At 42.9% G+C, this 16380-nt stretch overlaps 2 protein-coding genes across 3 annotated transcripts; one reads left to right on the top strand and one right to left on the bottom strand.

The window, feature by feature from the left end:
- The first annotated feature begins 289 nt into the window (after positions 1–289).
- Positions 290–2674, top strand: LOC133906437 (mannose/glucose-specific lectin-like). The gene is made up of 4 exons (XM_062348346.1): positions 290–1051; positions 1173–1361; positions 1642–1863; positions 2166–2674. The coding sequence occupies exons 1-4, from the start codon at positions 878–880 to the stop codon at positions 2460–2462; spliced, it is 882 nt and encodes a 293-aa protein (XP_062204330.1). The 5' UTR covers positions 290–877; the 3' UTR covers positions 2463–2674.
- Positions 2675–8339: 5665 nt separating this feature from the next.
- LOC133906470 (zinc finger CCCH domain-containing protein 53-like) lies at positions 8340–12584 on the bottom strand. Of its 2 annotated transcripts, none has more exons than XM_062348387.1 (9): positions 11765–12584; positions 11518–11679; positions 11256–11435; positions 11040–11140; positions 10685–10948; positions 10380–10584; positions 9314–9505; positions 9135–9208; positions 8340–9001 (listed from the first exon to the last, which is right to left on the bottom strand). In XM_062348387.1, the coding sequence occupies exons 1-8, from the start codon at positions 12448–12450 to the stop codon at positions 9175–9177; spliced, it is 1824 nt and encodes a 607-aa protein (XP_062204371.1). In that variant the 5' UTR covers positions 12451–12584; the 3' UTR covers positions 8340–9001; positions 9135–9174. The 2 variants fall into 2 exon arrangements, with proteins under 2 accessions (XP_062204371.1, XP_062204370.1); XM_062348386.1 differs by having other exon boundaries at positions 11250–11435; positions 11765–12579.
- Positions 12585–16380: the final 3796 nt, after the last annotated feature.

Below are 16380 nucleotides of genomic sequence, written 5' to 3'. Positions count from 1 at the left end.
TGAAGGTTAAAAGGTGGGATAAAGTGAGAAAGTTTGAGCTAAAAACCATGTGTATTGTGAAAGTAAGTCTAAAACCTAGTGTAAAATGAGAATATGGTCTTAAAACCTAGCGTTTTGTGCAATTTACTCTTATTTTAATCTATAACCTCAAAAGTAATGTGTAATTAGAAGCTAAAATCCTGACAAATAAAATATAAATAGGGATTTTTCTTTTTCTTTTTTCTCCTTTATTTTTTCTCTTTCATGTCCAAAAATTAAAGGAGAGTTTAGAGCTGCCAGGTGCCCGGGTACTACCCATAAGAGAAGGTGAAGAATGGAGGGTTTGTTTACACCGTAAGAGAAGATTAACATGCTTCACAAGGAGCGGGTGGCCGGCATTTCTCATGTCCCTCTGGGTCCGAGCGAGCGGGCGAATCCGGCAGCCAAGCAATCCACATCGACGCCGGCGCGCAGCATGACCGATGAGCTCGGGAGCCAATCTGTCAAGGTGGCCCAAGGCATACAGTCCAACGAAGTAGCTGTACGCGAGTACCTACCCGACAAAGAGAACGTTCATCGAGAAAAGAATACTAAATATCTACTGATAAACCGACGATTTATTGGATCCATTTGTCCTCGTTTGGAATTTACTAGTGTTGATGGCAACGATTACTGAATCCAAAGTTCAATATTCTACTTCCGATCAACGTCGCTGAACCGGCGGATTGACAAAGACACGGAAAACGACGAACAACATGAATCAATCGATACGATCGATAAGCTGTAGTAGGAGTAGTTTTTTATATCACCATGCCAATATGTATACTAATGCTTCCGTCCAGCAACTTGCTTCTGCCATCCAGCTCGCAGCAGTTGCAGAAAAAAGATCGACCCAGCAATGGCGCCGCGACTCTCTGGGGCTGCCGTGCTGCTCATCCTCGTCGTCGTCCCCCTTTGCATGTACACCTGTGCCTTCCTCGTCGGCATGGAGCTCGGCCGGGCGCTAGAGAGGAGGCCGGACAGCGTCAGCGTCAGGTTCAGCATCAGAGGGGTCCTCGACTATGTGACAAAGGTGATCGATCATCGACAATAACGTACTATTTGCTCATGAGTTGTGCTCTCCCTGCTTGCCCAATGTTCCATCGACAACCAGCAATGCTTTGAGAAGGAAAAACTTATTTTGTTAATGTCAGGAGCTATGGTATACCAATGGACAAGGCAGGGATTTTGTTGGTGATGAAAGACATCAGTTCATACGTCTCGTCCCGGCAAGCCCTCGTGTCGGAAGTTCTATGCGACCTGAGCATCCCTACGGCACAACGGGTGATCTAAAGAGCAATGCTACTCCCAAGGCCAAGAGATACCACGGAAATCACACTTCGGTAATCTTTGTATTCTTTTTGCGAGTAACTGTATACTTGCAATAAATCAATTGTCACTAGTCTACTTTAAGGGGTATCTGCATGATCAGATTCAGAGCTAAAGGGCATCAAGTAATCTGAAGTTCTGAACTCCGAGCCATTTCAATCATATACATGGCATCGTTTTTATTCCAATCTATTTTACTCCAAAGTTACATTGCATGATCTTTATTCGTTTGATCGGCTTCAGTCCTTTGCCTCTGATGAACTTGTTTGATCGTCTCACGGATGATGGATGCAGCCGAGGGGCGTGATCAGCGTCGGCCCATGGGGTGGATCCGGTGGGCAGCCTTTCTACATGCGTGGCCGGAGCGCTCCTCGCCTCCGTAGCATCATCGTGTACCATTCCAGCGTGATTCACTCCTTGGCCTGCGAGTACTCCCAAGCCGGTGATGGGGTGAACTGGATGGGCGGTCCATGGGGGCTCCCACATTCCTTTGGTTCCAGAGGAGTTCGTGCCACGGTAACGACATAATCCCTAGGTTTTTTGATAAAATAAGCTTTATTATCTCTTATCGTTATAACAAGTTAGGTCTTGTATTCCTACTCAAATGGCTGTTGCTAGTTAATCAACCCTTGTTTACTTGCATGCAACAAGACTATCGCTCTCTCTCTCTCTCTCTTCTCTCCCTCTTGCTGAAATCGGCAGAGCTCCTGCCTGATTCGCAAAAAAAGAAAAAAAGAACTCAGCAACACTTTCTCAAAAGAAAGATTAGTTGGAAAATCCTCTGATCGATTAGTTCTACTTGTCTTGTGCACGAGCAGATCAACCTTTGTGCAGGCGAGCATGTCACCGCAGTGGAGGGGACTATCGGGGTTTTCGCAAATGTCCCCAACGTTGTCATCACCTCGCTGACGTTCCGCACTAACATCGGCAGAAGTTACGGGCCGTACGGCAGCGACAAGGCAGCAGGGACGACGGGGACGCCTTTCTCTGTCCCGGCGGCGGACGGCGCCTGCATCGTTGGCTTCTGGGGACGCTCCGGCTGGCTTCTTGATGCCATTGGGGTTTACGTCAGGCCGTGCTCCAACCCGACAAGCGCAAGAGATGGGAGAAACTAAGTGGAGGAGGTAGTGTTCTTCCATACAAGTTCCAGCTCTACGTACATTGAATATTGCCACTGTTAAAACACCTGTAACCGTACGCCATGGCCGCATCTACACCATGGTATCTGAAGTTTCCGTTTGTGGCCGGTACAAAACATAAATAACAGGACCATATATGTGCATGCACCTTGGTACATGGTGCAGTCGTAAGGAGTAAGTACTATTTGTGTTCCATCTGTGTCATGTACTTGCTGCCTCGTTCTTTCTCAAAGCTGAACGACGACGAACCGTTGCTTTTCGTGATGTTGTTCTACACTTCTACTTCTATCTCAATACGCGAAGAACCAAATATCTTTTTTCTAAGAGAGTAACTGAGGGAGCAGAGCTAAGCTTGCCCCTGTTGTTTGCTGCACGCACTGCTCCGCTGCCCCAGCGAGATTTCTCTCCTTTTTCTCTCTGTGCTGGGGGCTGACCAGGAAACCTGGCCAAGGTGCTCTCCGGTGAGTTGCGGAAAATGCAACTTCGCAATATATTACATACATATAATCTATCTCGATCATCATCTTTCTTTATAATATTTATCTATATGTTGATTATCTCGATCATCATCTTTCTTTATAATATTTATCTATATGTTGATTCTGGTACACTTTATAATTTTTTTTTACTTATTTCTCTAGCATGAATCTCTTGTGTAAATTTCCCTTTCCGTGAGTTGCTGCTGAGGGTCTGAGGCGCACGCCATTGAACTCGCGCGAGCACGTGTGTCACGTTCCCGCTTAATCGAGAACTCAATCAACACACAGAACACCAGATTCCACTCCAAACTGAAGTGCATATCGCAGCTCAACCAGTTCAACAAGTCAAATGGTACAATTAGAAGAGGAACAGGAGGGCAAGTAGAGAAGTGACACTAGAGGTAGAGCACTGAGGTTGGGAAGGAGAGTCGCAGTGGGGATTGGGAAATGGAGAAGAGATAGTTCAGAGGAGGAAGAAGGCTTGGGGAAGAAGGTTGTTCTGTCTTGTGCTCTTCGACTGTCTTCTGTCCTCCTGGTGTCCGGCTCATATACGCCAAGAGCTTTACCACCGTCTGCCAAGTGGACCACCCCGGTCTGCTGGTCCAGCTGCAGTCTAGACCATGCCACGTCCGTGACAACGTGTAACCTCTACTATCCAACTAGCACACCTCACCGGGGTCGGAGGGCAAAATCCGGAGAAAAAGCAAACATCCGTGGGGGTAAAAAGTGAGATATTGCATTAGGTGATTTGAAATGTTGCATCGGCTTATTTCAACTCTTGCAATAGTTGATTTGGGATTTCATCTATGATTTTAAATGGTGCAATAGGTGATTTAGAATGTTTCATCCTATTTCTTTTTAAATCAAACCGTTGTAGCAATTGTTTCACCCTTCTAACCAAGTTGATTTTTGCAACGTTGCTTGAGCTCCCTTTAGTCATGTAGAAGGAACAGATCTACCGAGACGATACGCACATGAGATCACTAAACCGAAGTGCCTAAAATGAGGTTTTTGTATTGTCGGAAAATCAGCACTTTTAGATTTAATTTAATCCATAAATAAATTATAAACTCGAACAGATAAACTAGCATGATCATATAGCAGGGGCATACTCTAGACATGTATGTAATAATAATGCATAAATATCTCTCTAATATACTCGATGACAGAAACAACAGAAAATAGATCATGAGAGATATGAGAAAATAACATATACGATTGCAGTGAGCATACTGATCTTCTGTAGAGAGAGAAGTAACAGTAGGAGATTGATCTCCTTTTGGAGGTGTCGAAGATGCCATGTTGTTGATGCTGAAGCTGACATATAGAAAGCAAATTACGATCAATCATGCCGAGCGTTTCCCGGAAACTTGATCCGCCCTCTCTCAGTGCAAGATCTCAAGAACGATGGGTTACAGAGACATGCTCTCCCAATCTTTGATGCACGCTGACTCGTGAGATGGAGTAGTCTACCTATGACGGCCTAGCAGAGAGGAAGAGACAAAAATCTTAACTCGCGTATATGTTGTCGAGGCGACCAGTAGATATATTTAGAAAAAAAAAATCGTGTGGTTGAGACGTGCTATAATCGAACTCTCAACCAATATGATCTCTATATCTCATAACCATAGATCATCTCATGTTGTAAAATCAAAATTATAAAAGAAGGCTGCACCTGCGCAAAACATTAGACCGGATTTTGGCGGACCGTTCACGTAGATACCGCTCGCCCACCCTAGTGAGGCTAGTGCATGCATGTTTTTTCTTAGTTCTCATATCCACATATATTAATTAGGTGAAGGATATAACTATATTTAAGTTAGAGTCTTTCTCCACCTCCATTAATAAAATGGGACTAAAAAGATAGTACATAATTAAATCTTTGAGCTTTCCAAGAATTATAAATGAGCATAGCCCATATTTCTAAACAGCAAAAACTGAGTAGCAGCTAGATGATACTATATGGCTTCAGTTTGCCTGGACCAATATGTCGATCTCTGCCACAAATAAACATGTTTAAGGCCTCCTCTTAGTTACTCTAGAATTACGTTATGAAGAAAAGCTATTCTGATACTACAGGGAGATCGTCACTACAGTGTCTGAATCGAAAGCCCTACTGCTTCTGGACATTCTCTTGACCTTGTAAATTAGAGAAAGCACTTGCAAATACTAGAATATTCGCATTAGGGAACACAAGATTCTACAGGTGGTGGTTCACCGCAGCTTATCCCATGCCTGGTGTTGCAGTGTAGTCCGGGCTGAATTGGAGTTGAACCGTTTGTTTGACTCTGACCATATTTTGACTGACACACTGATCTAGACCATCCGTTTACAAATACATTTATCAACTTTGACCACTTTATTTTTTTACAAATACTTGACACTATACATATTCCAAGATTTTATTTCCAATTTTACTCTTAGTATGGCCTACCATACCAGCGCAGGCCCACCATAATAAAAGGAACGGCAGACACCTGTATTAGAAATTTCCAATATGCGCGCCAGACATTGGCCAAATTTCTTCTAGAAATTTCATCAATGTGCTTACGTGGCCCTAATTACTTAGAGGTATTTTTATCAATCCACTCAAAAAGATGACTGTATTTGGGTTTGTGTCATGGTCAAAATGGCCAATTGAATGGAAACGGAGGGAGTAGTTATCTGGTAAAAATGTGGCTTTTGACAGTCTGAACAATGGCAAGTGTGCTACCAGGGTTCAAAAAACCGTCGGTAACCGCTCAAAAATCGCGGTTACCGACCTTCCCGGTCCGGTCCGATTTCAAAAACCGCTCGGTAACCGAAATTTGAATTCAAAAAATTCGAAAAAATCAAAAAAATCAAAAAAAATCAAAAAAAAATCTTAAAAAAAACTAGACACAATTCTAAGAACTTCTGTGAAAAAACAATTTCAAAAATAATGTCGTTTGCATCATATTCTATAGGGAAAAAGTTTGAAAAAAATGAAAAAAATTGAAGCGTGCGGCTCAATTATTAACTCACGTTAAGGAAAAGTGTAACATGCAAACACATATTTTTCTTGTATAAAACGTATTTTAAGAGAACCTTTAAAATTGATTTCACTTTATTTAGAGTTTTATTAAATTCTCTATGATTTTTACAAAGTTCACAAGCATAAAGTGAATATGTTAAGAAAAATCACTGTAATTAATTTTTTCATGTCTACTATTATTTTTTCTACGTAAATCATAATATAAATAAGCTAATGAAAGTGGTTTCACTAATTTTTAAGGTGTGATGGGTCAGTTATGAATTAATCTAGTCGCAACACATTTACACAATCATGCATGTTACAATAACTAATTCATGAGTTCATATATTTTTAAAAGATATAGGATCATGTAAGAAGACTAACAAAATTAGTTTCATGATTTTTGGATTAGCAAAGAGTAAACTATGCATTTACCTTGGTTTAACAAATAAAATTTCTCACAGAAAATTTTGAACTTTTTTATGAGTATAAATACTTTTATCATGTAGATCATGTTACAAGGAATCCAACAAAATTTGTTTCACTTGATTTGAAGCTCGGATGAATTAGTTATTGATTTTACAAGATTGAACCCTTTTTTAGATTTTTTGTTGAACTGCGCTGAAATTCGATAAAACCGCTCGATAAATCGAGAAAACCGAGCGGTTACCGAGCCAAACCGCTCGGTAACCGACCGAATCAAAAATGCGAGAAAATCGCTCGGTAACCGACCCAAACCGCTCGGTTACCGAAAGGGCAAAAACATGATTTTTTTGCAAAAATTTAAAATTTGCCGAATGAATTTTCTCCGAATTTTTTTGAATTTTTGACCGGTAATCGCGGTTACCGCGGTTTTTCGGTTACCCCGCGAACCTTGTGTGCTACTAGTAGTACAGTACTGCTACTAGTAGTACAGAGTATGGGCAGGTCTGTGTTTGTGCCTGTGCCTGTGCGACTGCAAAACCTTCAGGCCGGAACTCAGGAGCATCCGGGCATGCTGTGTACAGAGCTTTGCTCTATCCAACTCCACCATGAATGTATGTCGACGCTGTTACCATCGCGTGATTCATGCTTGGGTTCCAACTCTGTAGCTTGTTTGTAGCAGATCAGATTATGTTGATGAACCGTGTTAATTGTTTATTGCAGCAGCGGCAGGAACATCGGTCACCTAGTACACATTGACCAGGTAGGTCTTAACCATGCATGCAGGAGTCCAAAACTGAGTAAAGGCTGCGCTGTTTCCTAAGGTTCGTCTCATTGGAATGGCAGGCACTGTTGCCATGCATGTTCAGCGTAGGGTTCAGCGTAACCTCTTTCTTCAACCCGTGAAGTCCTCCTCCAAGGACCAGTAATCCATACTGCAATGGTTGAGCATTCGAGGCATGGGACACCGTCGCATTTCATCCTTCTCCAGAATCTCCTGGTTACGATGCACATCGACCAGAGCTCCAACAATCTCCTGGTTATGTAGAGTACTGCTGCTGCTGCCAACTCGGTAGCCGTGAATTTCGACGTTGATAAATTGAACCCTACCCTTAATAGGATAAAACCCGCATGTTATTGAGAAATAGAGCCCTATTACAATCCTTGTTCCACCTTTTCCTATGAGATCTATAAACCGTTAGATCTAATATAGATAGATAAGATTGCAATAATTTTGTGAGCATTAAAAATGCTACATCTATGTGCTACAGTAATCTTCGTTGCGGCACTGCCCACCGGACCTGTATTGCCAATACAGAGAGGCTACAGTTCCTCTGCATTAAGTGAACATGCACCGTCGGATAAAAATAGGCAGCCTAGATCTGTCGCTACAATAACATATGAACAGTAAAATGCGGTGCTACAGTATGCAACAGCACTGTTGCTACAGCTTTACTACAGTACCATCGATTAATTAATACAGACTACTGTAGCCGTTGACTCGTTACACTGTTCACACAATGAATCTCTGCATTAATCGCAATTAAAACAGAGAATCCAGTTCCCTGCCCACCACTCACGGGACACTGTTCCCCTCTGGATTTGGATCCCATCACTTCACTCCACCAGATTCTCCTCACTCTCACACGCTGCCTTTTTCGGTTGCCCAAAAATAATCGGCAAACCGGACCAAACTCCACAAGCAAAATTTCAAACTTACAAATCGCAGCAAAATCTACCTCTTTAACCAGCTGCAACCAACTTAGCTGGTCACACATAGCATTGGCGTTAAATAAACATTTTCAGATTTGATGTTCAACCCTTTTGAACTGCTTGTGAATCTCGGGGACCTGAATAGATTTCAACCTTTGAGCTTCAGAATCAGAAAACGCGGTTCTGTTCAGAAGAATCTAAACAAACAGATCGCATTCAGTATAAATATAGTAGGCAGTAAAAACATACTACTCCAAAGACAAATATGACTGATAATTACTTTTCCAATTCTTTGTCTACTAGCTTCTACTGTTCTAGAAGGGTGGAAAGGAGAATAGCATAAGTTGGATGCAGAGACTAGGAGTGCTGCTGCTGCATCCATACATGACTAGCGCATTGGCAAAAGGAGGATACAGATGATGAGAGTGGTCAGTGCTGAATTGCTGATGAGATGATTCCTCTTTGGTTCTCTGCACCCGTGAGTGATCTGGTCCAGCAGTGCCCCTCTCACCACTTTTCCTTCTGTCACTGCAGTCTGTCTGTCTGGCTTTTGTCCACTCTACTCTCTACCTGTTTCTCTTTGGATGTCTGTATGCAGCAATGTCACTTGACAACAACCGGCTACCAAGACTAGTTACTACACCAGCTAAGGTATACTTGTATCATACTAAGATCCACACTACAAAGGAGCATACAACACGATGATGCTTTGTTGATCTTGTTCTTGATACTGGCGGGAGCTACTAAACGACTGTTATTATTTATACGACTACTATCATATACTTGAGGCCTAGAGCTAAACAACCTAGACTTCTTTCTTTGTTGTTGTTGCTGTTCCTCTGAAGATACACCTAGTATTTGTTAAATCTTTCTACCCTTTCCTCCACTTAATGGGGTCATGATGGTCCCTGCAGACAACACACATAAAAAACCAATAACACAACCATCAGGAGGGGTTGACAGGAGGCTAATTTTATATGCATCATGATTGAGCAGTTGATTGTTACAGCACACTCAAAAGCCAAGGCTGTTGATACTTACTCCCAGCTTGGAGGAGAGGAGACCCCTTTTTGCATTATACTCACAGCCCAATGGCTTCATGCCCAGAGGAAAACCTGAAGAAACACAAGTGGACAAGTTCTTACTAGTACTACATAGTAACAATAGTAAATTCTGCTGAAACAAACAATTAAGAAAACATAAACTGTTTGGCGTTTTACCTGGGTGCTTGAAAGAAGCATGAGCTGTAGGGGGGCAGCTCAAGGGTGGGGGGTGTTGAGGGAAAGAGCGATGAAGCCACATGGTAAGGGCTTCTGTTGTTGATGTTACCATTGTGAGCAGTTGCAGCAGCAGCATCAATGGAGGCCTTGGTGGGGGGTGCAAAGGGGCTATCAGGCAAATTCTCCACGCCACTATAAATACAATTCAAACAGCAAGAAACATATCAATCCTGGAAAGATCCCCCAAAAAGGGGAACATGTTGCACTAAGAAACTGGATAACAATAACTACTAGGCGGATTGGAGCGCCTACGCCACGCCTGTTTTTTGTTGGACAGAACACGACAAAAGAAATTAGGTTCATCAATTTTGGGCATCTTAATATTTATTTATGAATTTATCAATATTTAACACGTTCATTTAATTATGGGAAAAACAGTGGTACTTTTATACAAGCACATAATTTTAACATGTGCACGACAGTGATACGAACCTAACTAAATTTGTTTCATGTTTTTTGAGTTTTAGATATTTTCCTATGCATTTTAGATTATTTCAGCCAATTTATCAATATAACTATTATTACTTTCGCTATTTTCTGGAATTTCGCAAAAAAGATTATGTATATGTACACATATATATACATATATGTATACTTACACATACATGTAAATATATATGTACACATATACATACATGCACATATTCGTATATATGTATGTACACATTTGTGGGACCCATCTGGTCATTAGTTCCTTTTCTCCTTTCCCCTACCCTTTGCCAATGCATTTATTTTCCCCTTTTGTTACTTCCAATCAAGTGCACCTATGATCAACACTCTTAACACCCTATATACCTCACCTCCTTTTACAATAGCTTTTAGAGGCACATTTGACTCAATCAGAGGGAATACATATGACATATAGATAAAGAAAGGAAAAGGTAATGCAAGTCTGCTTTGTTTCTCTACTTTTTTTTTCTTTCCTTTCCCCAAAAGAAATACCCTGTGAGCCTGTGGCCTTAGTGTGCATTTGGTCAATATTTTACTCCCAGAACAACAATCTTACCTTTCTTGGAATCCACAAGCAACATTGGCTGTTGTTGCCCCAGGGCCAGATTCCCTCTTCTCTTCTTCCCCAGGGTTGACTACCTGCTTCGGAGTGCCATCACCATCCTCCTCTTTTTGCTGCTCTTCATGCTTGCTTTCTGCAGCAGTTGCAGAGATAGCAGCAGATGCAGGAGCACTCATGGCAAGGCTATGCAGCTTGTTATCTACAACAAGAAACCATGGACTCATGGAGTTACAACCTCTGAACCTGCAAGCACCTCATTAATGCAAGAGCCAAGAACTTGTCAAGATCAAAGGCTAGACCTTGGATGGTGACATCCTCCAAATGGACGGCATTGCCATTCCTATTGACGCTGCCTTTGTCATCAGTTTGTCTCGGAGCGATTGGTGAGACGAGGGGGGAGCTGAGATGGTGACCCCTGTTCTTGAGGTCGAGAAGCTGCAACCCCATGAACCGGCGACCCTGCAGCTCAATGGCTTGCTGCAGCTCGGCTGCCTGCTGCTGCTCTTCGAGCTTCCTCAGAAATGCCTCGCGGTTGGCAGTGTTTCCATACATCATTCTTGGCCCTAACAATTGCAAAATCAACCTGTTAAACATCTGAATTCTGTAGCATAATGCGGCAAGAATGCATGCATGTAGAGAACGGTTAATACTCACCAATCTGTGGCTGGTGCAGGTCGAAGGGGTCCCTGGCATCCAGCAATCCGGTAGGCGTCGTGCAGCCAGTGAACTCGCCATGGTGCGGGTGCTGTAGCTTCCTGCAATCAAACAAAATTGACGGTAAAAAAACATTTTTCTTTAGCAACGGAAATCGTCAGAGCAAGCGATGTTCAAACGTGCGGTGGAGGAAGGCAAGGGGTGGCGTGCCTGAACCTGTCGGGGACCTTGCCCTTCTCCTTGTAGGGCTTGACGAGCACGCGCGCGTCACACACGAAATGCGGGTTGCCCTTGGCGAGGATTGCCTTCACTGTCTCCGGGTAGACGAAGGTGACGAACCCGAACATGCGCTTCTGTTGGTACGGGATCCGCACGTCCTGCACCGGCCCGTACATGCTGCTCGATCGCAAAACAATCCATCGATTTCATCCATTAGTCCGAACAGAACATAACGCAACAATGGCGGCGTGTTTGGTACCTGAAGTAGTTGGACACGTCCTCCTCGCTAAAGGTGGAGTCGGCCGGGAATGTCAGGTAGATCTGCCGCGCGGCGGGGTTGGCGATGAGGTCGCCGCGGTCCATCCGAGGAGAGCGCACGGAGAACCTGTACATGTCCTCGCCGCCAAGCAGCATGGCGGCCCTGAAACAGCAACCCAAAATTAGCAAGACGCGAAAATGACATGAGACCGAAACGAAAATGCAATCTTGGGCGGTAAAGGTGGCACCTTTGGGGCTCGCTCTGTTGCTGCTGCTCAAGCAGGAAGTTGAGGCCTTCCGGCGACGGCGAGAAGGGGAACGCGGACGCCATGAGCTGCTGTGGCCGCGCGCCGGCCATGGCCTTAGTGCGCATGACCACCATCTCCCGCTCTGCGGCCGCCGCGTCGACTTCGGGCAAGCCGTGCAGGAACCGGCAGGAGGAGCCGTTCTTGCAGTACCCCCGCGCGAAGTACAGGCACGGCCTCCACGCGCCCGCCGCGGCGGCCTCAGCGTCGCTCAGCGAGAAGCTCCGGCGGTGCCCGCCGCTCGCCGGCGACCAGCAGTCGTACTCCTCAGGGTAGAACGCGTCACCTCCGTCGTACCCCACCTGGTCGCCGGCGAACGGCGCCTGCTGCTCGGCCCCGGGGCTCGGCATCCCCCATGGCGGCCCGGTCTGCACCGGCCCGAGCGCGGGCGACGGCGGGGACGAGGGCTTGGCGGCGAGCTCCGCGCGGGCCCTGGCGACGAAGGAGTGGAGGAGGTGCTCGGGGCCGAAGGCGAGGCGGATCAAGTCCTTCTCGCCGTCGTCCTGGATGAGGAGCATGCCCACGATCTTGGAAGCGTTGTCGGGGTCCAGCGCGTGCACCCGCGCGAACACCGCCTTGGTGGCCTCGTAGACGTCCATGGCGTCCCAAGAGCAGGCGCCCCCCGCCATGGAGAGGAGAGGAGAGGAGAGGAGAGATGGAAGGTGAAAAGGCGGAGTTACAGGGAGGGCTGGGGTGGGGCACGGTTGTGACAACAAAGTTGCAGCGGCACAGTGAATTTAATACGCTGGTTGGAGACGGTGCGGAGGAGAACGAAAAGTGGGCTCTTCTCTTCTCCCTCGTTTCAGTTTCCCTCCATCAATGTCACATTTGGGGAAAAATTCGGTGGAGTGATTTGAATTGCGTTCATTTTGCTCTTCAATTCTAGGCTGTTCATTTTGCTTGCCCAACAAGAGTGGATGGGTTTCAAGCTTGGATTGAGAGGTCAGCAATAGCGGATCCAGAGAATTTCCAAATTCTAGGGATATTTGTTGGGTATAAAAATTGATTCTTAACGCATTTTCTTATTATCAGGTTTCGTAAATGCAATTCTGTAAAGCAACAGTATTGCTACATCTGCGGTTAAAACATTGCGGGCGGGGAGTTGGAAATTTGAACCGACGGTCAAATTTTGGAATTTATTCATGATTACCGGGTGTTACTAATAATTGGCGTATACAATTTGGCTCTGAACGGACTCCAGCTTTTCATGCACGTAGAAATAGAATCCCGATGAACACGGCAATAATTAGACAGTGGGTGAAAGCATTTTGAGAATTGGAATACAAGGTAGGAAAAACATAGGCAACTTTATTTTCCGAAATTTGTTGTCAACTAGTGCTCACATCGAAACAATAAGGAGTATTGGAACAACCGGACAACAAATTGGGAGTTGAAGATCGTCTTCCCAATATATATTTTTTTTGCATAGATTAACTACGAATTTATAGCATTTGAAACGTCATACTTGAATAAGAAATTCTTTGGCAAACGTCACAATTTTTCCATGGGAAGTACTACATGATAAATATGGAAGAGGTGGATTTATAATTTTATACCATGACATTTCTCCATGTTGTTTAGCTATGCCGCGATTAGTTAACATCGAACAACAGTCGCGATTCTTTATATAACAGTACAAAATGCAATCAGTAACAATCATTGCTATCATCAGCTGGCATGCTCTTCCTCGAAATTGCACAATTTGTGATCCATACTGAGATGATTCTGATTCTAAGTAAGCGGCGAACGTGCGTGTTAAGTAGAATGTGTGTGCTCACATAATAAAGGTCTAAGCTCTTCAATGCGTCTTTAACACGTGGTTAGGACGTGCACATATGTATATAGTGGCGAGCACACCTTGGGATATAGATGTACAAATGTAAACTAATTTTTTTAAAAAAAATTGACTATATACCGTATATAATAGATGTTAATATCAATAGTTGTTAAAATTTAATAATTATGTGATGTATTTTGACTCAACCGTATTCATATTGTGGAGGACCGTGATACTAAGAGGGATGAATTATGATACTTAAAAACATAAAACAAATTGACTTAGAAACTTCACCGGATAAATCTATCTCAATTTCTATCTAAATATGCTCTAGATTTATTTAGTATGTCTACTATATCGCTTAAGAGGATTACATCCTACTATAGTAAGGTAAATTATAAGTATGTAAATGAAAAAACGTAAATAAGGCAGAGAGTCAAACTCAATATAAGAGATTTTTATCCCGTGGTATCGATGGTATGAATGATACCTTTAGTCTACGTTGGAGCTACACAAAGGATATGCTCTCAGTCACCAAGTCTCTTCCGGTCACGGTACTTGAGCTACCAAGTTATCAAGACAAGGTCTCAAGCACGATGAGCCACCAAGCCACTAAGATAAAAATCTTATCACTAACCTCTCTTCCGGCCACTTGCCGCTGTGATCACCTCGGAGCTTGAGCCACTAAAAAAAGGTCTCTGCGTCCTCGTAAACGTGTCTTGGCGCCGCTCCACAATAAGTAAGAGGGTCAACAAACTTGAGCCACCAAGGCCCAAGATACCGACAATCATCAAGACTCTAATGTGCTAACATACTCCCTTCTTCAAGCTGCAGCACCTAGCTACACCTCACTCTAGGTATATAAGGACTAAACACTCTCTAATCTTGTGCTCAATCGCCTTAGATGATCACTTTAAGTAATTTAGTGGCCTGGATGTCTTCTCAAGTGTATATGAGCTTCTTCTAGACTCCAGCAGCATGCCACACGTCAAATGACCGAGTGGAAGGGTATTTATAGCCTCAAATCCGCCAACTAGCCATTTTTCTAACAGCTCAGAAAAGTTATTAACATCAGATGATTCGGTGAGAACAGAAGTACTAATACCGGATCATCCGGTGAGTACAAACTCAGAAACTAGTCGTTAGAACTCCACTCAAAGCCTATGTGAATACTGTACAATCCGATGTACCTTTAAATCCATCACCGGACCTTCCAGTGAGTTATCTTGAGCCATCTGAGTCTTTGCAGCCTCTCTATGTAAAATACTCAGGTGCATTTATCTGGTGTTCATTCCATTCACACCGGACCATCCGGTGAGTTAAAGCTTCTTTTCTTTTCCCTAGAAATGCTCCGGTGCAACAATCTCTGTGATCACCAGACTATCTGGTGAGTTGATCTTCATTCTTCAGTACTCTGATGTTATACTCTGGTGTGCACAAACCAAGCACCGGGCCTTCCAGTTAGTTGATCTTTAGTCTTCTGCACTCGCATTCTTCTCTGCAAGAAATGCTCCGATATTACCCTATACAGATCACCAGACTATCTGGTGAGGTCCTCAGTTTTCTCCCCCTTTGTTAGAAATACTCTGCTAAGTTCAATACACAGAGCACCGAACTATCCGGTGAGGCTATCAACCTTATGCGTACAAAGCTCCGGTGAGTGCAAACTCTTTTGCACTAGACCTTCCGGTGAGGTCAATTTTCTTGTGACTTCTCCAATTCAATTAAACTTTCTTCTGGCTATGGTGGCTTCTTAATGTATTGCATCAATGAGGTCTACTAACATATATTCTTGACAAACATGTTAGTCTCAATAAAATTATTGTTATTAATCACTAAAATTATAATCATAGCCTAATAGAAATATTTTCGTTATACATACTCTCGTGGGTCTTTTTTCACTACTGCACTCCAGCATCTCAAAACCCAATTAGCTTTCAGTAGAGTAAAAATATATCAGATTTGGATGGATAATACTCTTATCATATTCGTATCTATTTTTTTTATCGAATTCATAGTCAAATGTGAATATTGCAGTTACGAATTGTTTCGGAGTTGAGATTGGACTAGAAATAGACTAAAACAGTCAGATATTACTGGCGCACATAGCCGTGCATATAACAAGTAGCATGATAGCAATCATGCTGGTTAATGTTAAGATTGTGTGAGTTTTGTCTCTATTTCGAAGCCATTCATCATTTTCATTGGGATAAATTTCTGTGAGTATGCGCATTCATATGCATAGCCAAAAATCTTACTTTTTTAGGAAACAATAAAAGACTAAAAGAGTCCAAACAGATCTAGCATCTAGGCAAGTACATATAAAATAATATATATTATGCTATATATATATATAACAAGGTTCGGTTATAACGAAAATAAACTGAGAGTTATTTCTATTTCTTACAAGTGAGAAATATGCATTCACACTGGCACATAAAAATACTATAGATTTCATAACATGAGTATAATATGGTAGGAAATAGTTAATAGTATTATTTAAAATATTACATTGCATAGACGGATAAAATCTATACTCTATTCTATAGACAATATTGGTTTGGGCCGGAGGAAATTGACCTAGTAAAATGCGAATAATCTGAACTAAAAATCTGACAATTTATATCTATCGAATTTTTTAATATCATATCCATATTCGTATCTATATAAAGCTATTCATATCCGCATCCACATCTATAGAACTTCTAAAATAACTTATCATACCTATTTCCATATATGTACAGATCAGATCAGAAATTATTTATTTCGCTTTCATCTTAGC

Source organism: Phragmites australis, chromosome 23, assembly GCF_958298935.1.
Source record: "Phragmites australis chromosome 23, lpPhrAust1.1, whole genome shotgun sequence".
NCBI classification, from domain to species: Eukaryota; Viridiplantae; Streptophyta; class Magnoliopsida; order Poales; family Poaceae; genus Phragmites; species Phragmites australis.
This window is presented reverse-complemented; position numbering and strand designations above follow the sequence as displayed.

Excerpts from the sequence above, each read along its gene's own strand:
- LOC133906470 (XM_062348386.1), bottom strand. The coding sequence starts at position 12,450 with ATGGCGGGGGGCGCCTGCTCTTGGGACGCCATGGACGTCTACGAGGCC. Across the intron at positions 11,141-11,249 it reads AAGGTCCCCGACAGGTTCAG|GAAGCTACAGCACCCGCACC; the intron begins GCACGCCACCCC and ends GTTTGATTGCAG. Across the intron at positions 9,209-9,313 it reads TGCTTCTTTCAAGCACCCAG|GTTTTCCTCTGGGCATGAAG; the intron begins GTAAAACGCCAA and ends GTGTTTCTTCAG.
- LOC133906437 (XM_062348346.1), top strand. The coding sequence starts at position 878 with ATGGCGCCGCGACTCTCTGGGGCTGCCGTGCTGCTCATCCTCGTCGTC. Across the intron at positions 1,052-1,172 it reads TCCTCGACTATGTGACAAAG|GAGCTATGGTATACCAATGG; the intron begins GTGATCGATCAT and ends TGTTAATGTCAG. Across the intron at positions 1,864-2,165 it reads CCAGAGGAGTTCGTGCCACG|ATCAACCTTTGTGCAGGCGA; the intron begins GTAACGACATAA and ends GTGCACGAGCAG.